Here is a 21,474-nt window from a genome sequence, read left to right as displayed (position 1 = left end):
AATCCACACCACTGAAATTAGATATTTCTTGCAAGCTGTACTCACCATTTTGTGGAAAAGACTCCGTAGAAAACAGTGGACTCTGCGTCACCTGGGTCCCGCTGCAGCGTAAATACATCATGAATTGTATTAAAATACATCTCATTTTCCTCATCAAAGCACACCAAACGGGCTTTAAGGAAAGAAGTCCATTTCTTCTGAAGTGTCTTTAGGCCACCAACATCATTCTGGATTAAAAAAAAGATATATTACGATGGTTGATATACAGGAACAGCTGACCATCTTCATAGATTATCATGGACTGCAGGAAAAAGTATGTGAAGTTCAATCGCAGATTAGACATTATCTCACTGAATGACAGAATAGGCTCAAGGAATTCAGTGACATCCTCCTAACCCTAATGAACTTATGAAGTGAATGAGCAATTAAAATGCATTAATACAACTAATGACTTAAAAAAGAATTTAAAGTCAAAGCTAATGTAAAAGCAAAAGAGAGCGTATGCAACAATGCAAAAATTAGTGGTAAGACAGAAAACTGGTTTTAAAAGCCTAGAGAGGGCAACTAAAAGAATTGTTAGGAGGGAAAAGATGAAATATGAATGCAAGCTAGTAAACAATCTCAAAAGTGGATAGCAAAGGCTTTTTCAAATATGTGAAAAATAAAAGAGGAATGAGAGTGGATATAGGACCACTAGAAAATGAGGCCAGAGAAATAGCAACGGGGAACAAGGAGATGCTGGATGAACTAAATGGGTATTTTGCATCAGTCTTCACTGTGGAAGACACTAGCAGTGTGTCAGATGTTGAAGGGAGTGAGGGATGAGAACTGGGTGCAGTTACTATTACGAGGGAGAAGGTGATCAAAAGCTGAAACCTAAGGGTACATATGTCATCAGGACAAGATGAACTGCACCCTAGAGTTCCGAAAGAGATAGTGTTAAGAGATTGTGGAGGTATTAGTAATGATCTTTCAAAAAATCATTGGACTCTGGCATGGTGCTAGAGGACTGGAAAATTGCAAATGTCACTCCATTCTTTAAGAAAGGAAAAAGGCAGCAGAAAGGAAATTATAGATTAGTTAGCCTGACCTCAATGGTTTGGAAAATCTTGAGTCAATTGTTAAGGATGAGGTGATGAAGTACTTGGTGACACCGGACAAGATAGGACAAAGCCAGCATGGTTTCCTTAAGGGAAAATCTTGCCTGTTGGAATTCTTTGAGTTAACTACAAGTAGGATAGATAAAGGGGATGTAGTGGATGTTGTATATTTGGACTTTCAGAAGGCCTTTGACAAGGTGCCATAAATGAGGCTGCTTACCAAGTTAAGGGCCAATGTTATTACAAGTTAGAGCATTGGCTGATTGGTAGGAGGAAGCGAGTGGGAATAAAAGGATCCTTTTCTGGTTGGCTGCCAGTGACTGGTGGAGTTCCACAGGGGTCTGTGTTGGGACCGCATCTTTTTATGCTGTATATCAATGATTTAGATGATGGAATAGATGGATTTGTTGCCAGGTTTGCAGATGATATGAAGATTGGTGGAGGGGTAGGTAGTGTTGGGGAAATAGGTAGGCTGCAAGATGACTTAGACAGATTAGGATAATGGACAAGAAAGTGGCAAATGAAATACAATGTTGGAAAATGCCTGGTCATGCACTTTGATAGAAGAAATAAATGTGCAGACTATTTTCTAAATGGAGAGAAAATCCAAAAATCTGAGATGCAAAGGGGCTTTGGAGTCTTTGTGCAGAACACCCTAAAGGTTAACTTGCAGGTAATTGGTGGTGAGGAAGGCAAATGCAATGTTAGCATTCATTTTAAGAGGTCTAGAATACAAGCACCAGCATGTGATGCTGAGGCTTTATAAGGTACTGGTGAGGCCCCACTTTGAGTATTGTGGACAGTTTTGGGCTCCTCGACTATGAAAGGATGTGCTAGCATTGGAGAGGGTTCAGAGGCTGTTCACAAGGATGATTCTGGGAATGTAAGGGTTATCATACAAAGAACGTTTGATAGCTCTGGATCTGTACATGCTGGAATTTAGAAGGAAGAGGTGGGATCTCATTGAAACCTTTTGAGTGCAAAAAGGCCTAGAAAGAGTTGATGTAGAAAGGATGTTTCCCATGATGGGGGAGGCTAGGACAAGAGGGCACAGCCTCAGGATAGATGGGCGTCCATTTAAAACAGAGATGCAGAGAAATTTCTTTAACCAGAGGATGGCGAATTTAAGGAGTTTATTACCACAGACAGCTGTGGAGGCTAGGTCATTGGGTGCCTTTAAGGCAGAGCTTGATGGATTCTGGATTGGACACAGGGAGAAGGCTGGGGAGTGGGGTTGAGGAGGGGAAAGAAAAGGATCAGCCAAGATTAAATGGTGGAGAGACTTGAAGGGCCAAATGGCCTAATTCTACTCCTATATCTTATGATCTTACGGATTTTTATCATTAAAAAGAACAAAATTTGAATCCTCAACTCTCAGGAGAACTTGGACCATAAGACAGGAGCAGAATTCGGCCATTTAACCTATCGAGTCTGTGGTGTCATTCCATCATGGCTAATTTATTAGTCCTCTCAACTCAATTCTCCTATATTCCCTCCATAACCTTTGACACCCATACTAATCAAGAATCTACCAATCTCTGCTTTAAGTATACCTAATGACTTGGTCTCCATAGCACTCTGTGGCAATACTTACACAAATTCACCAGCCTCTGGCTAAAGAAATTCCTCCTCATCTCTATTCTAAAGGGACGTCCTTGTATTAGGAGGTTGAGTCCTTTGGTCCTAGGCTCCCCCACTATAGGAAACATACCCTCTATGTCCACTCTTTCGAGATTCCTCCCCCCTCCATTCTTCTAAACTCCAGCTAATACAAGCCTAGAACTTGAGACAAATATAGAAAAATGATTGTAAGAGCATTACTGTATTTCGTATAATTTTCTTAGATTTGACCCCCAAAATTATACACCTCATCTGGATTAAATTCCATCTGCCATTTCCAACTGATCTATATTGTGCTATATCATGCAACAACCTTTCTCACTAATCACAACTCCATCATTTCTCATGTGCACTGTCATCCATATCATTTATATGAGAATCCCAGCAGGGATCCATGCGGAGCACCTCCAACGAAGGATGCCCTACTCCACCATTACCTTCTGTCTTTCACATGGAAGCCAATTGTCAGTCCAATTTATCAACTCGCCTTGTATTCCATGTGACTTAATCTTCTGGGCCAGCCTAAAAAGGAGGTCCTCATCAAACTAAGGTCCATGTAGATAATATCCCACTACCTACACTCAAACATCTTTGGCACTTACTCGAACTGTGAAATTGGATCTCCACAACACTATGTTGACTACTCCTAATAAGTACACACTTTTCCACATCTGGGCAGATGCTGTCTATGGGAATCTTTTCCAATAATTTCGCTATTACCAATCTGTAATTTCCTGCTTTGTTCCGATCTCCAACATCTTGGTCCTTACTATCAGGGGAGTGTGAATCGAGAATGATGATTCTGCAACATGTTGAATTCAGTCACCTTAGAAATCTGACAAAAATATAGAGAAAGCACTTCTAAAGAGATATAGGTAGTTAAAATGGGGAAGTGGAGTTGAGTTCAATCAAAAGTATTCTTATGAGGGGTGATTGATATGTTTGTGGCCTAAGGTAGAAGGAGTCAATTTTAGAAAACCTAGCACAACATAGTCTCCTCCTACATTTACACACTTAGTCCTGCAGTCATGGAGCATACAGATCTTTAACCTCCAGAAAGTGTCCATAGATGGGTGATTGATAAGTTCGTGGCCTAAGGTAGAAGGAGATGAGTTATACAGCTCTTGTTACATGAACATGCAGTTCAACTCTTCAAGTGATTATGCAGAAAGTTTGAAGTTAATAACTCATCAGGGGTGAATGATAAGTTCGTGGCCTAAGGTAGAAGGAGATGAGTTATTAACTTCAAACTTTCAGAAAAGAGTTGACCTATATGTGCATGTAATGAGAGCTGTATAACTCATCAACGGCTACCTTAGGCCACGAACTTATCAATCATCCCCGCTGTGGACACTTTCTAGAGGTTCAAGATCCGTATCCTCTACGACCGCTGGACTAAGTGTGTAAACGTAGGAGGGGACTATGTTGAAAAATAAATGTGCTAGGTTTTCTAAAACTGACTCCTTCTACCTTAGGCCATGAACTTATCAAACACCCTTGTGATTGTAGTGTCATAAAGCACTACAGCACAGAAACAGATCCTTTGGCCCATCTCATTCTATTATTCTGCCTATTTCCATCAGCCTGCCACTGGACCATGGCCCTCCATCTACGTCATTCATTCTTTATGTGCTGTTGTGGTGGGTGATCATAGTCTTGGCCATGTTCGCTCTTGCAAATTTCTCTAGAGAAGTGGTTTGCCATTTCCTTCTTCAGGGCAGTGTCTTTACAAGACGGGTGACCCCAGCCATTATCAATACTCTTCTGAGATTGTCTGCCTAGTGTCAGTGGTCGCATAACCAGGACTTGTGATCTGCATCAGCTGCTCATACGACCATCCACCACCTGCTCCCATGGCTTCACCTGACCCTGATCTGGGGGTTGAGCAGGTGCTACACCTTGCCCAAGGGTGACCTGCAGGCTAGCAGAGAGAAGGAACACACTACACCTTCTTGGAAGAGATGCATTTCCTCCCCGCCACTCCCTTCCCATCCGTGTACATATCCAAATTTTTCTTAAGTGTTGAAATCAAATCCGCATGCAGTACTTCTGCTGGCAGCTCGTTCCTCACTTGCACCACCCTCTGCGTGAAGAGCATAACCCTCTTGGTGAAGTCTTTGTTCTTTTCCGCAGAAATTGTGTCAATAGATCTGAAGGGTTTGGAGGGTTCCAAACTGACCTTGCAAACACGGGCCACCCTCGGAACTCGCAGGGTCTTAAAGTAATCAAACTCTCGAGCTGCCTCATTGAAGAAAAAGTAGAGTTTGTCATCGTCACCACTTCCTTCATTTTCTCTGACAAATGTTGATGCCACAAACTGTGGATCTAGGAGAAAACAGAAAGTTAGATGATTGCCAATATAAACTGACAAAGTGCTTGCTTATTGAATAAACAGATACAACTAAACAGAAGATGTCGGTACCTTCCACATTTAGCCTATCGGAGCCATGTATTCTACATTACGTGTTTATTAAGGAAATTCATCCCATCAGTGGGGGCGCAGTAAAAGCGAAGATGAATTACCTTTGTAATCATGCTTATTTCATGGCTGTTTGTAGCCTGGGGTCAGCAGAGGTAATTTCTTTGCTGACCACTGAGATAATGCTCAATAATGCTTAATTATACGTTTGCTAATTGCTAATAAAGGATCAAGTACAGGGTTTGACTTTTTAGAGCAATCACTGGAGCTGTGGACATGTCACGCAAGCATAACAAGTTCATACGTTTGCAGGTAGGTGACAATTGTTTTGATTTTGGATCAGTTTTGCCGTTACACAGCCATCGGGGATGCTGAAAGGAAAATGCTTTTGGAGCACTGTTATCAGAAAATTTTAATTCAACTATATACCGAACATCTGAACTAAATCAGTAATAATGATCAGAGAAATATACGGTCAGGAGCTGGCTGAGAGGTACCAGAACAACAAGCTCTCACTCAATGTCAGCAAGAACAACCAGCTGATTATTGACCTCAAGAGGAGGAAACTGGAGCTCCATGAGCCAGCCCTCATTGGGGGCTCAGAAGTGGAGAGGGTCAGAAATTTCAAAATTCCTCAGTGTTATCATCTTGGAGGCCCTGTCCTGGGCCCAGCATGTAAGTGCTGTTGGTCAGAAGAAACTAGAATTAGTGGATTTGATGAATCAAGGACAGGGGAAGCAGACAAACCAGTTGTCTCTGTTTTGCCCCATTTTGTGGACTCTGAACTGATTTCTGCTCTGGGATAATCTAATCAGAGCAACTGAATGTGGACACAAGGATCTTCAGGTAATGACCTGCTAAACCTGAGACCATTCTCAGATCAGTAACTACTTAAGTAAAATGCCAGACCTACCAATAAAGAAATCCGTAATCTCGTCAGACTCTGTCTGGGTCACCTCATTTAAATGGTTTAGACCAATCAGAGTTGAAAGACACAAACAGACAAGGCTGGGGTGGGCAGAACCATGAAACAATGTTGGTTGTAGCCCTGGACTACAACCAGTAAGCAGGTGACCCAGGTAGGTCAGGTGATCTTGACACAATGGGATGGAGATCCACCAGTTCAATTAATGAGGAATACTGTAAGAGTCAGGAGCTCCAAATAAGCAGAGGCAATAACTCTCCAGCAACCAGAGGCCAACCATCGCGGATGAGGACAACCTCACAGACATATGGAGATCAGGACCGCGAGGATCGCCAAACCAGCATAGACTCCTTTCCCAGGTAGTACCCTTTCTCTTCATTGACTGTTCATGGATGGACAGCGAATTCTAATAGGGTGCACACAGGTAGTTAGTTTGTGAACCCACATGCCTTTTAGTTGAGACAATGAAAGTTACTTGTTGGAAAATACAGATTCTCTGCGCCTCACTGATCACTATTGCAAGAGATGATTCTTGTAACAGTGTAATTATGAAGAAAGCATAGCAGCAACTCTACTTCATGAGGAGTTTGCAAAGATTCGGCATGACATCTAAAACTTTGACAAACTTCTATAGATGTGTGGTGGAGTGTATATTGACTGACTGCATCACAGCCTGGTATAGAAACACCAATGCCCTTGAATGGAAAATCCTATGAAAAGTAGTGAATACAGCCCAATCCGTCATGGGTAAAGCCCTCCCCCTCTACAGAGCACATCTACACAGAGTGCTGTCGCAGGAAAGCAGCAGCCATTGTCAGGGAATTCCAGCATCCAAGACATGATCTTTTCTCGCTGCTCCCATCAGGAAGAAGCTACAAGAATCTCAGGACTCACACCACCAGGTTCAGGAATAGTTATTACCCCTCAACCATCAGGATTCAGGATCTTGAACCAAAGGGGATAACTTCACTGAACTCTACTTGCCCCATCACTGAAATGCTCCCACAGCCTATAGACTACTTTCAAGGATTCTTCATCTCATGCTCTCAATATTTATTGCTTATTTAATTACTATTATTTCTTTCTTTTTGTATTTGCACAGTTTGTTGTATTTGTACACTGGTTTATCGCCCAAGTTGGTGTGGTCTTTCATTGATTCTATTATGATTATTCTATTATGGACTTATTGAGTATGCTCACAAGAAAATGAATCTCAAGGTTGTATATGGTGGCAAATAGGTACTTCGATAATAAATTTATTTTGAACTTTGATAATAGGAGTGAGATACATCAGCAGATTGAGTGGTATCGCAACATTAACAGCCCACTCAATGGCAGCAAGTCCAAGGAAGGGGAAGTCAGGAGAACTCACCAGTCTCATCAAGGGATCAGCAATGGAAATAGTGAACAGCTTCAAGTTCCAAGGCATCAACATTTCAGAGGATCAACTTGGGCCCAACACACGGATACAATCATGAACGAATGATAGCGGCTAGCCTAAAGAGTTTGAGAATATTTGGTATGTCACCAAACACTCTTGCCAACTTCTATAGCTGAACAGTGGAGAGCACCTTGACTGTCAACATCACTGCCTAGCCTTATCCTCATCTATCCTCCTACTTAGAAGTACTTGATTTATCAGACATGATTTCCCACGTACAAAACAGTGTTGACTGTCCCAAATCAGATCCTGTCTCTTCAGATGTTGGTAGATCCTGTCCCTCAGAATCCCCTCAAGCAGTTTATTCACCATTGATGTTACACTCACAGGTCTCCTGTTTCCTAGCTTATTTCTGCTCCCTTCTTTAAACAATAGTACCACATTAGCTGTTCCACAGTCCTCTGGAACCTCATCTATGATGAGAGATGAAGCAAAAATCTCTGCAAGAGCCTCTGCAAGTACTTGCTTGGCTTCCAAAATGCCCAAGGGTTTTACCCACCTTGATGCACTCTAAGGCTTCTGATAAACTCTTCCCAGCTAATGTGTATGTGGTCTAAGACAACACCATTCTCTCCCTCATTTCTTTAACTTACATCATATTTATTTATTTAGTGAAACAGCGCGGAACAGACCCTTCTGGCCCACCAAGACGCACTGCCCAGCAGCGCACCTATTTAATCCTAGTCTAATCATAGGGTAGATGGCTCGTCAGCCTGGGAAGGCAGTCCATCTAAGAGAGGGAAAACTCTGATTTCAAACCTCCGCTGCCTTGCGGCCATACCCACTCATGGGATAGGCTTTGGGAGTAAACCCTGAGGACAAATCCAGAGCTGGAGTCCCTGAGGCAGTCCAACGTTGTCTTCAACCTCGTTCTAGCAACTCCTGCGACGTCACTGATGCCAAGCTGTATCGGCCCTTGCCCTTCCCTTGGACAACATCAGTGTCGTGGAGAGGGGAGACTTGCTGCATGGGCAACTGCCGGTCTTCCATACAACCTTGCCCAGGCCTGCACCCTGGAGAGGGACTGAAGCAAGACATCCTAGGCGCAGATCCATGGTCTCAAGAGACTAACGGATGCCATCTATCACAGTGCAATTTACAATGACCAATGAACTTACTAATCGGTACATCTTCAGACTGTGGGAGGAAACCAGAGCACCTGGAGGAAACTGAAGCACTCGCAGGAAGGACATACAAACTTCTTACAGAGGATGCCCAAATCGAACGGCTCAAGCTGTGATGGAGTTGTGTTAACCGTGATGCTGCCATATTACCCCCTAATCCACAGTAAAAACTGAAAGCTCAGTAAAAACTGAGATATATAAAAATCTCACGCATTTGGTCCCACATGCTGATCCATTCTCTCCCAAGCAACCCTTTTATTCTTAATATACAGTACATACTGAATCTCTTGGCTTTATACTATATTGTTCTATATTCTACAGATTGTAAGAATGCTCAAAGTTCAAAGTAAATTTACAATCAACATACGTATATGTTACCATATACTATCTTGAAATTTACTTTCTTGTAGGCTTTTGCAGAAAATCAAAAAATACAATAGAATTTATGAAAAACTATACAACAACGATTGACAAACAATGTACAAAAGAAGACAAACTGTGTAAATAATAAAAAACTTAAATAATTGATACTAAGCTGTGGAGTCCTTGAAAGTGAGTCCATAGGTTGTGAAATCAGTTCAGCATTGAGTTGAGTGAAGTTATCCACTCTGGCTCAGAAGTCTGATGGTTGAAGAGTAGTAACTGTACCTGAACCTGGTGGTGTATGACCTAAAGCTCCGGTATTTCCTTTCTGATAGCAGCAGCAAGAAGACTGCATGCCCTGGATGGTGGGGGTTCTTGACAGATACTGTTTTTTCATGCCAGCGTTCTTTGTAGATGTGTTCAGTGGCGGGGAGGGCTTTGCCTGTGATGGACTGTCATCATCTTCTCTCCGCTCCTCTGTTGAGAATTCGTTGGATCTGGAGCCACGCCTTGACCATGAGAGAACCACACCATGATGACCCTGTAAAGAGCTAAGCTCCAGAGGGCATCACTCTAGTTTTGAGAACGTTACATCTCCTGGTGTCACTCGGCCGAACCACCAATGTTCTGCTGGAATTGTTAAGAATAAACTGTAGTCGTCATCTCTATGCCGAGCCTGTCTTTATTCCGCAGATGGGTTCCAATACTGCCAGCACACATTGTGACAATGTAAGTAACATGGATTTTTCAAACGTACTAACAAAATTTCCTACTCCTAATTATTACACAAAGTAGAGGATGAGCAGTCAGCATTGCAGATCCCTGATGGCCAGCCTACCAATCAGTAAAACATCTATCAACCATTATTTTTTGCTTTTTGCCCGTGAGTCAACTTTGGATGTAACTTTCCTTGGATTCTACAGGCCTCAATTTTCTGATTAGCCTGCGTCTGGGAACTCATCACAGTAAAATTATATACACTAGGTCAAACAATCTTACCAAACCATTACTAATCTTGCTATATCCTGAAAACCAGAATCAACCCAAGTCATAGAATCAGTCAGTTGCTGTTCAGGGGCTGGAAATCTCAAAGTGACATTTCTTCATTCAGCTCACTTGCGAAACCTCACCACTATCTACCACACACAACAGGAGTGTAGTAAGATACTCTCCACTTGACTGGATGAGTACATCTCCAACAACAAGCAAAGAAGGTCAATACCATTCTGGATTTAAAAACTCCTTTACTGGCACCCCACCCACTACCCTGAACATTTACCCCCTCCATCTCTGGCAGGTATTAGTGGTTCAAGATGGTGATTCAGTAATACATCAGTATTGCCAACATCCCATCAATGAATCCATTAAGCCAGAGATGACAGTTTCTTAACAAATCTGTGCTGACTGACCACATCATTACAGGATTAACGATTAACGATTTGTGTGGATGAGGATTAAAACACTTATCTGCACTTGAAGAACAGTGTTGACCATTCATCAATAAAACTAGGTTAGGCAATTCACTACACAACTCGTAATTAATCGAAGCTCACACTTTATTCTCTCTGCACAAGCTACAATGGAAGTATTTTGACCCCTAGGCCAACAACTTAGAACACGAATGCTGCTGTTCCCTTTGTACCAATTCTCACTCAGACAACATGGCTAATTTATAACACCATAGGCAATCTCCACTGGCCAGATGGTCTATCCTTTCTCCTCCCAGCCCTAGCATGGGGGTTCTCCCTTGCAACGGTGGGTCTCGAAACAGAATTATCGCTGATAGCACACTGGCAGTGGCCACTTTTATACTTGTTCCTTACCAATTCAAATGCTGCATTCCAATGGCATTGGCTTTAGGTCATGTGTCTGACCTTTAACACCTTTTTATTGGCTCTGCATCCATTTATTGCCCTTTTCCCAGCAAGCGACAGTCGGTAATTTATGGCTCTTTGTTCTCTTCAGTAACTAAGTTCAATCACTCCAGGCAGGCACAGACCCAAATATTCACAAACCTGCATGTTATATTATATCAAAGACACCCCACAAATAACTTCTTATTTGGAAATAGTCTCTAGTCCATTACCTGAACCAACACTGTGTTTACTTTAAAACACAGAAAGCAAAGCAACTTCATCTCACAAAATGGAGGATGTAAAACAGTTCCACACAATGGCAGCCTCCAACTCCAAAAACATTGGCAGGAACAAAGACAATTCATCTGTCTGCTTCCACTGTCCTTGACCCATTTGAGTTTGACATTCTCTTCCATATTTTAAATAGCCAACAACATTACAGCCAAGAACAATAACCCATCTGAAGTAAGTGCAGCAACCATGCCTGGATAACAACTTGAAGTAAGAACCTCACTAAAAAAGTAGCGTGTGCATTACTGTGCAAAAGTCTGAGGCACAAATACATAGCTAGGGTGCCTAAGACTTTTGCACAGTACTGTATTTGTCAATGTGGAACGGAGAGCCAGATTGTAAATCTGGCAGGAGCAAAGGATGCTGGGAATGGTGAGGGTGGAGCACTGCGAGAGGGCTGTGGGACTGGTGACAGAGAAGGGGGGGGTGTGGTGCAGGTGCAGACACACCCAGCCCCGAGACACCAGGCAAGGTCATCTGATTCAAAACTATTGATTTATTGATCATTATAGAATGTCTCTCTGGTGCTTTCCACTTCCTTCCCCTTTTCCCAACCATGACTCCCCTCTCCCTACCCCCTTTCCACTCTCAGTCCACAACAGAGACCCATATCAGAGTCAGGTGTGTCATCGCTCACACAACATGAAATATGTTGCTTTCTGTGGCAGCAGTACATGTAAGCCTCCGTTAGTCTCGATAGACCATGGATTTGCATCTTGGAAAGTTTCCAGGGCACAAGCCTGGGCAAGGTTTTTTTTAAATGGAAGACCAGCAGTTGCCCAAGCTGCAAATCTCTCCTCTCCACGCCACCAATGTTGTCCAAGGGAAGGGCATTAGGGCATTGGCAGCAGTACAGTACAATATATAAAATTACTACAGTACTGCACAAAAGTCTTAGGCACCCTAGCTATATATGTGTATACCTATGTGCATATACACACACACACACACACACACATATATAAATAATGCCTAAGACTTTGAACAGCAGTGTGCAAATTTCAAAGCAAATTTATTATCAGTATACACAGGGAGTTTGTCACCTTCACTACCCCACCTACCATTCACTTTCTACTTATACTACTAGTGCAGGCATTCACAGTGGAACAGAGAAATACAATAGAATCAACAAAAAACCACACACACAGATGGACAAGCAGCCAACGTGCAGACGAGGAGAATTTTTGCAAATAGAAAACAAGAAGTCATAATACACACTATAAATAAATAATACTGAGAACATGAGTTGGCGAGTCCCTGAAACTGAGTCCCCAGGTTGAGTTCACTGATCCAGTTCAGTGTTGAGGTGAGTAAGGTATCCACGCTGGTTTAGGAGCCTAATGGGTTTTTTAGAGGCTGAGAAATTGTAGGGTTTCAGCTATCTACCATGGTTTCACTCAGAATCAGATAAAGTTGGGGCCTTTATACTTTGAACCACCAACTTTTTTCACCCTTTTCTAGATTTGCACACAGCAGCCAATCCCAGTGAGAGTAGCAATATGATGGGGTCAATTCACAAGAAAAATCCTTTCCCAAACCATCTGCAATTCTCACAGCAGCAGCAATATGCTATTAGACTGTAAGGCAACAAGAAATAGCAGGAGAATTCTGCCATTCAGCCCATCGAGTCAGCTCAGCCATTCCATCAAGGTCGATTGTCCTTCTGCCTTCCTCTGTAACCTGTGACACCCTTTCTAATCAAGAATCTTTCAAACTTCACTTTAAATATACCCAACGACTTGATTCCACAGCTGTCTGTGGCAATAAATACCACAGATTCACCAGTCTCTGGCTAAAGAAATTCCTCCTCATCTCTGTCCTTCAATTCAGAGGCTGTGCCCTCTGGTCCTAGGCTAGCTCACTATGGGAAACATCTTCTCCACTCTATCTAGGCCTTTCAATATTTGATAGGTTACACTGAGTTGCAATTTCAACCGAACCATTAAACTTTCCTACCTGGAAAATTAAGTTAATACAATAGATTAGGCATTGTAAATGACCGGGGTATAGTGGGTCAAAGAAATTTTTGTCAGAGGAGCCAATACTAAGACAGACATCAACACACGCGATCTAAGGTACTGTACAATTACTGAATAAGTCTTATATTGAGAAAATCAGAAATCAAGCCTGCAGCCAGGGAGTTACAGAGTGAGGGGCTTGTGAATGTCTGCATGAAGGCTGGGAAGGAGTTTTATTCCCAAATCTTTTGCTGCAGGGTTTGGATAATTACCTACAAGGGTGATTTCTGATTTTCTCAATATAAGCCAACTGAACTGATTGCACGACACAACCTGCAGACTCACTTCAACCACTCATGTTTTCAGTATTATTTATTTAAATATACCGCATACTTTATTTTATTTGCACTATTTGTCTTTTGCACATTGGTTGTTTGTCAGTCTTTATGTATAGTTTTTTTCTTAAATTCTAATGTATTCATCTTCATGTAAATGCCTGAAAGAAAATTAACTTCATGGTAGTATATACCTTCTGTACCTAATAAAGTGGCCACTGAGTGTATGTTTGTGGTCTTCCGCTGCTGTAGACCCACTTCAAGGTTTGACGTGTTTTGTGATCTGAGATGTTCTTCTGCACACCACTGTTGTATCCTGTGGTTATGAGTTACTGTAGCCTTCCTGTCAGCTTGAACCAGTCTGGTCGTTCTCCTCTGACCGCTCGCATTAACAAGGCATTTTCGCCTGCAGAACCAACATTCTGCTTTTTTTACACCATTCTCTGCAAACTCTGGAGACTGTGTGTGAAAATCCCAGGAGATCAGCAGTTTCTGAGATAGTCAAACCACCCGTCTGGCACCAACAATCATTCCACAGTCAAAGTAACTTAGATCACACTTCTTCCCCATTCTGATGTTTGGGCTGTACAACAACTGAACTTCAATAGCTTTCAATAGGTATATTTAATGTCAGAGAAACGTGTACAATATACATCCTGAAATTCTTTTTCTTCACAAACATCTACAAAAACAGAGTGCTCCAAAGAATGAATGACAGTTAAATGTTAGAACCCCAAAGATCCCCCCCCACAGCTCCCACCTCCGACACAGCAGCAAAGCAACAACACCCCCCCCCCCACAACACCAGCAAAAAAGTATCAGCACCCTCCACCGAGCACTCAAGCCTGCAGCAAATCAACAATAAAGACACAGACTTGTAGTATGCCACGGACTACTCTTTCACCCAGTAATTTGACATCTCTCTCTCATAAAAAGATGTGTCCCTGTTTCTTGACTGCATCATAGAAACATAGAAAATAGGTGCAGGAGTAGGCCATTCGGCCCTTCGAGCCTGCACCGCCATTCAGTATGATCATGGCTGATCATCCAACTCAGAACCCTGTACCTGCCTTCTCTCCATACCCTCTGATCCCTTTAGCCACAAGGGCCATATCTAACTCCCTCTTAAATAAGGCCATGAACCAGCCTCAACTGTTTCCTGTGGCAGAGAATTCCACAGATTCACCACTCTCTGTGTGAAGAAGTTTTTCCTCATCTCGGTCCTAAAAGGCTTCCCCTTTATCCTTAAACTGTGACCCCTCATTTTGGACTTCCCCAACATCGGAAACAATCTTCCTGCATCTAGTCTGTCCAATCCCTTTAGAATTTTATAGGTTTCAATAAGATCCCCCCCTCAATCTTCTAAATTCCAGTGAGTATAAGCCTAGTCGATCCAGTCTTTCTTCATATGAAAGTCCTGCTATCCCAGCATATGAGTTGCTGTTACATAATTGCCAGATTAGATATTTGCAATCACGAGCAGGTGTACCTAATAAAGTGGCCACCAGAAGTATGTGTAACTTGGTTAAACTTTACTGAGACTTTTGAACAATAACCAGGGATCAGTGCCTGTATCAGTAGCTTATCATTATGTAACAACAGCTAAGAAATGCACCACTGATCTCAAGTGCAGTAGGTTAATCATTTATTGTGAAAGACACTCTGCATTTGCAAGTTTTTCTAAATGGTTCTTTCTCCAACAATTGTACCTTATCTTCCACAAACCTCACTCCAACTCTGAGCCGCGGTCTGTAGTTAAAGCTGTTCATACTTGTGTGCTGGGCTATGCAACAGAGGTAGAGGAGAATTCATGCAGGTTAGAGATTAGCACACTCTCTTCTCACTGCTGCCATCAGGAAGAAGGTACAGGAGCCTCAGGACCCACAGCACCAGGTTCAGGAACAGTTATTACTCCTCAACCATCATCGTGTGTGGTTTTTAATTGACTCCATTGATGGTCATTAAATCTACTAAGAATGCCCACAAGAAAATGAATCTCAGGGTTGCATATAGTGACATATACTGTCTGTCTCTAAATTAATAATGTATTTACTTGGAACACTGAAGAAACGGCCTCAGAATCTGGCAGTGCCTTATGTGGGTGTTGGGCTCTGTTGTAAAGTGTTTTTTTTACACAATGTTCAAGAAGGAATTGTGGCTGCTTTAAACTTTAAATGGTACATTGGGAGCCGACGTTAGATGCCAAGTAGATTTGCATAGTGTAACAATATCTGAACCCACAAATGAAAGGCTGTATTGTCAGTGATGGTGGGAAACCCTGAATGTGACACTCTATCATACTGTGTCCTCAGTGCTTCTGTGCCTGGGTTTCTTGCCAGCCCAATCTAACCAGCGATTACATTATTGTGAACTGAGGCAACAGCAGGACGTGTCAACCCAAGTATACCATTCGACAGAAGTCTGAAGCTCTGCACGAAGACTACAGCTTGTCTTTGCCGATGTTATTTATTCTTGTTTTGCCAATCATATGATTCATAACTTGTTGGCATTTTTGCAAGTACAATCACTGTAGGCTTAATGAAACAGCTTCAAGGTATTTTAATCAAGAACACACACAAAATGCTGGAGGAAGTCAGCAGGTCAGGCAGCATCTATGGAGAGAAATAGACAATTGACACTTCAAGCCAAGAGCCTTCACCAGGACTGTAAAGGAAGGACTGGCTTCTTCCCCCTTTCTTTTCAGTCCTGATAAAGGGTCTCAGCCCAAAATGACATTCATTTTCTACAAGAAGGATGCTTACTTGAAGTCTTATGTTGATCTTCAGTTCTGCTGTTATGTTTGGTTATTGTATTTAGAAGAGGGTGATGAGAGCAGAGTAGTGTCAGGGAGTTCAGTAGTCTCATGGCCTGGGCGAAGAAGTTGTTTCCCATCCTAACAGTCCTCCTGTACCTCCTGCCTATGGTAGGGGGTCAAAAAGATTGTGGGATGGTTGCTAGGGTTCCTCGGCAAAGCTAGGGGTCCTGTGTCAGCAGTGCTCCTAATAAATATCTCAAGAAAGTGGAAGAGAGACCCCGATGATCCCCTCAGCAGTCCTCACTCTGCTTTGTAGGGTCATGCCATCAGATGCCTTGCAATTCCCGTATCAGATGGCGATACGACTGGTCAGTAGAACTATTGTAAAAATAGGCGCTGAAGGTAGTGTACATATGCAAGGAGCTGCCGGAGGAAGTGGTTGAGGTACAACAATAATGACAGTTAAAATACATTTTGATAGGTATGTAGATATGAAAAGTTCACATAGATACGGGCCAAACATATGCTGCACCTGATGACCCTGTATTCTCTGTCTCAGAGGCCGATGTTAGGCTGTCTTTAAAGAGAGTGAACCCTCCCAAGGCGGAAGGTCCCGATGGAGTACCTGGTAAGGCTCTGAAAACCTGTGCCAACTAGCGGAGTACTCAAGGACATTTTCAACCTCTCACTGCAACGGGCAGAAGTTCCCACTGGCTTCAAAAAGGCAACAATTAAACCAGTGCCTAGAAAGAATATATGTGGGCTGCCTTAATGACTATCGCCCGGTAGCCGTCACATCGACAGTGATGAAATGCTTTGAGGTTGGTCATGACTAGGCTGAACTCCTGCCTCAGCAAGGACCTGGACCCATTGCAATTTGCCTATCATCACCATAGGTCAACGGCAGATGCAATTTCAATGGATCTCCCCACGGCTTTAGACCACCTGGACAACACAAACATCCTCTCCATTTAGACCTGTAGGGAATCCTGCACAAGGACTCCCAAGTCCCTTTAATCCATGGAATTTTGAATTTTCTGCCAGTTTAGAAAATAGTCTGTGCTTTTGTTCCTTCTATCAAAGTGCATGACCATACACTCTCCGACACTGTATTCCATCAACTACTTTGCCATTCTCCTAATCTGTCCAAGTCCTTTTATAGCCTCTCTACTTCCTTCCATGGAAACAGGCCATTATAAAGCTATGGAATGGTTCCTTAGTACAATAAGATGGACTCGAAATCTCACAATCTACTTGGTTATGATTTTGTACATTAATGTCTACCTGCACTGCACTGTTTCTGTAGCTGCTACACGTTAGTCTGTGTTCTGTTATTGTTTTCCTTGTATTACAATGCACCAGGTAATACTTTAAACCGTATGCTAGACAAGCTCTTCACACTCAAGGGTCTTCCGAGCAGCATACCAAGATCCCCTGCTCTCAATACTCCGAAAAATCTTATGTTCATGATGTTCCACTGGGGCTCTTTGCTTTGTGGCTGGCTGTTGGAGACAATTCTCTGTTGTATATAGTATACAATATTGTGCAAAAGTCTTAGGCACAAATACATAGCTAGGGAGTCTAAGACTTTTGCACAGTACTGTAGTAATTTTATGTATTGCACTGTACTCCAGTTACAAAAAAAAAACAAATTCATGACATACGTGAGTGATGATAAACCTGATTCTGATCTCGGTCTCTATTGTGGACTGAAAGTGGGAAGGAGGCAGGGAGAGGGGAATCATGGTTGGGAAAAGGGGAAGGAACGGGAAGCACCAGAGAGACATTCAGTAACGATCAATAAACCAATTGTTCAGTATCAAATAACCTTGCCTGGTGTCTCAGGGCTGGGTGTGCCTGCACCCGCGCGACCCCCGCCCCAGTACTCCTCCTTTCCCACCTGTCCCACACCCCTGCTGCAGCAGCCCACTCTCACCATTCCCAACACCTTTTGTTCCTGCCAGATTTATAAACTCACTCTCCGCTTCACATTGACAAATATACATGTGCATAAATCTTAGTGACCCTAGCTATATAAATATGCCAAAGACTTTTGCACAGTACTCAACATACTGATAATAAATTTACTTTGAACTTTGTCCCAGCCTCATTCGTTTTCCTAGAATGCATCACCTCACACCAACTTTAAACTCCATTTCTCAGCCTATTTCACAAAAATATTAATATTACCATGTAGCCAAAGACTACCAGCCACACTGTCAACTTCTCCACCAATCATCTGCAGGCTTGGTGATTGTGCCACTCAGATTCATATCCAAATCATTCTCATCTATTACAAATAGTACGGGCTCCATCATTGGTTCCTGTGGAACAACGCTAGGATCAGACATCCAATCACAAAAATACCCATATTCTATAAACACATACAAACAAGCTGGATGAACTCAGCAGGTCGGACAGCATCCTTTGAAAGGAGCAGTCAACGTTTCGGGCCGAGACTCTTCGTCAGGACTGAAGAAGGAGGGGGCAGGGGCCCTATAAAGAAGGTGGGGGGAGGGTGGAATGTGCCAGGTGAAAAACCAATCAGAGGAAAGATCAAAGGGTGGGGAAGGGGAAGCAGGGGGCCCCTGCCCCCTCCTTCTTCAGTCCTGACGAAGGGTCTCGGCCCGAAACGTTGACTGCTCCTTTCAACGGATGCTGCCCAACCTGCTGAGTTCATCCAGCTTGTTTGTACATGTTAATCTGACCACAGCATCTGCAGTGTACTTTGTGTTTACCCATATTCTATAAACTTCCATCTACTGCCAAGGCAGTTTAGGAAGGCACTATATCATGGTGGTTAGCGTAATGCCTTACACTGGCAGTGTTTGGAAGGACCACTGCTGTCTATAAGGAGCTTGTATATTCTCCTTGTGAGACCACCTAAGTTTTCTCCAAGTGCTCCAGTTTCCTTCTACATTCCAAAGACGTACGGGTTAGGAAGCATAGGGAAGGTGTGGACGGGCAATGTCGGACGCTTGTGGGCTGCCCTCAGCACATCTTCAAATCTGTTGACGCAAATTTGTTGAGTGGACTGAGGCAGAGTGGGTCGGCTTTGGCGAGATCAGGCAGAGGCGAGGTTTGAACGGGGCACAACTGTGCAAGCGCATGAAAGTCGGCCCGTGAGGCAGCGGGAGAATTTAAAAAGCGAGCAGAGGCTGAGTACGAGTTTCACTCCAAGTGAGGTAAGGCCGGGTAAGCTCCTTTAATTAATCTAATTAGCTTAGGAGTAGGTAATGGAGGCAGCAGTTAGGGCAGTTGAGTGCTCTGTTTGCAGTATGTGGGAAGTCGGGGTGAGCACTGTTGTCCCTGATGACTACACCTACAAAAGGTGCATCCAGCTGCAGCTCCTGACAAACCGTGTTAGGGAACTGGAGCTGGAGCTGGATGAACTTTGGATCATTCGGGAGGCAGAAATAGACAGGAGTTTCAGGGAGATAGTCACCCCTAGGAGTCAGGAGACAGGTAGTTGGGTGACTGTCAGGAGAGTGAAGGGGAATAGACAGGAAGAGCAGAGCACCCCTGTGGCCATTCCCATCAACAATAACTATACCGTTTTGGATACTGTTGGTGGGGACGACCTACCAGGGACAAGTTGCAGTGGTTGCGTCTCAGCTCAGAAGGGAAGGAGGGAAAAGAGGAGAGCAGTAGTGATAGGGGGTTCGATAGTTAGGGGGACAGATAGGAGGTTCTGTGGAAGAGATTGAGAATCCCGGATGGTCTGTTGCCTCGCTGGTGCCAGGGTCTGCGATATCTCAGATCGAGTTCTCAGTATTCTCAAGAGGAAGGGCGAGCAGCCAGATGTCGTGGTCCATGTATGGACCAATGACGTGGGTAGGAAGAGTGAGGAGGTCCTGAAAGGTGCGTTTAGGGAGCTAGGTGCCAAGTTAAAGGACAGGACCTCCAGGATAGCAATCTCAGGATTGCTACCAGTGCCACGTGCAGGTGGGTTTAGAAATAGTAAGATAGCGCAGATCAACACATGGCTGAAGACATGGTGCAGGAGGGAGGGCTTCAGATTTATAGATGTAACACTTACCCAACAGGCTGGTATATGTCTAGGGGAAAAGGAGATCCAGCCACTCACCAACCCCACCTCCCGTACACGCAGGTGCTGTGAGAATCAAGTTTATGCCGCGCTTACACACACCATATCAAACTCACACCAGATACCGTTATGGAATACACTTTAAAGAGTTTACTAAAACTAAAAGAGTACTATGCAATACAGTATATATGAAGGAAAAGAAAATAAAGCAAAAGGCGCCAACTTATCAAAGTTCAGTCAGTTTAGTGCACATCGTTGGAGCTCAACCATCGAACCATTCGACCCCTCGTCACTTTCCTCCGACCTCCACGTCCTCGCACCTGGGACCACCCCCGGTGGTCGACCGAGCAGTGCAGTGCACGTCCACCTTCCTCGGCATCTCCTTTCCGCCTCCCCTGAAAAGACCGCGAAACCCCCCAAGCTCCCAGCCCCACAAGACAAAATAACATTCCCCATTGGTTAACAAATGAATACAATCCCCATATCAGCAAGTCCAAAGCTAAACAACTGCGAGAAAAAAACACTTATCAGACATAAAAGCATTCCTACTCTAGCAAACCAAAGAAGTCATTTTGATTACATACACAGTACACTGTACATAGATAATTGGGCAGTTTTCCAGGGAAGATGGGACCTGTTTCGGCGGGACAATTTACATCTGAACTGGAGGGGGACAAATATTCTTGCAGGTAGGTTTGCTAGAGAGGCTCCAGTGGATTTAAACTAGATACGAGGGGGGAGGGGAATCAGAACAGATTCAGAATCAGATTAGGAACAGATGTATGGGAGAAGGAAGAAAAAGAAGACAGTAAAGTTCTTTGTACTGTTAGAGATAAACAGAGATGACGAGGTGGAGAATTTCTTAAGTGCATTTATTTTAATGCTAGGAGCATTGTAAGAAAGGTGGATGAGCTTAGAGCATGGATTGATACCTGGAAATAAGATGTTGTAGTTTTAGTGAAACATGGTTGCAGGATGGGTGTGATTGGCAACTAAATATTTCAGGATTTCGTTGCTTCAGGTGTGATAGAATCAGAGGGACAAGGGGGGAGGTGTTGCGTTGCTTGTCAGAGAAAATACTACAGCAGTGCTCTGGCAGGATAGATTAGAGGGCTCGTCTAGGGAGACTATTTGGGTGGAATTGAGGAATGGGAAAGGTGTAGTAAAACTTTTAGGGACCACCTAATGGGGAGCGAGAATTGGAGAAGCAAATTTGCAAGGAGATAGCAGATATTTGTA

The 21,474-nt window shown here is 43.3% G+C and overlaps 1 protein-coding gene across 2 annotated transcripts in view; it reads right to left on the bottom strand.

Moving 5' to 3' along the window:
- LOC140726126 (protein O-GlcNAcase-like) overlaps positions 1-21,474 on the bottom strand; it is a 303,790-nt gene that overhangs the window by 177,255 nt on the left and 105,061 nt on the right. For both annotated transcript variants that reach the window (XM_073042089.1, XM_073042091.1), the window contains exons 7-8: positions 4,900-5,045; positions 46-227 (exon numbers count right to left, since the gene is read on the bottom strand). In XM_073042089.1, coding sequence (XP_072898190.1) covers positions 46-227; positions 4,900-5,045 — 328 coding nt within the window. The remainder of the gene's footprint in view (positions 1-45; positions 228-4,899; positions 5,046-21,474) is intronic.

The sequence above is a fragment of the Hemitrygon akajei genome, chromosome 4, assembly GCF_048418815.1.
Source record: "Hemitrygon akajei chromosome 4, sHemAka1.3, whole genome shotgun sequence".
Lineage (NCBI taxonomy): Eukaryota > Metazoa > Chordata > Chondrichthyes > Myliobatiformes > Dasyatidae > Hemitrygon > Hemitrygon akajei.
Note: the sequence above shows the minus strand (reverse complement) of the source record. Positions and strands in the feature narration are given on the sequence as shown.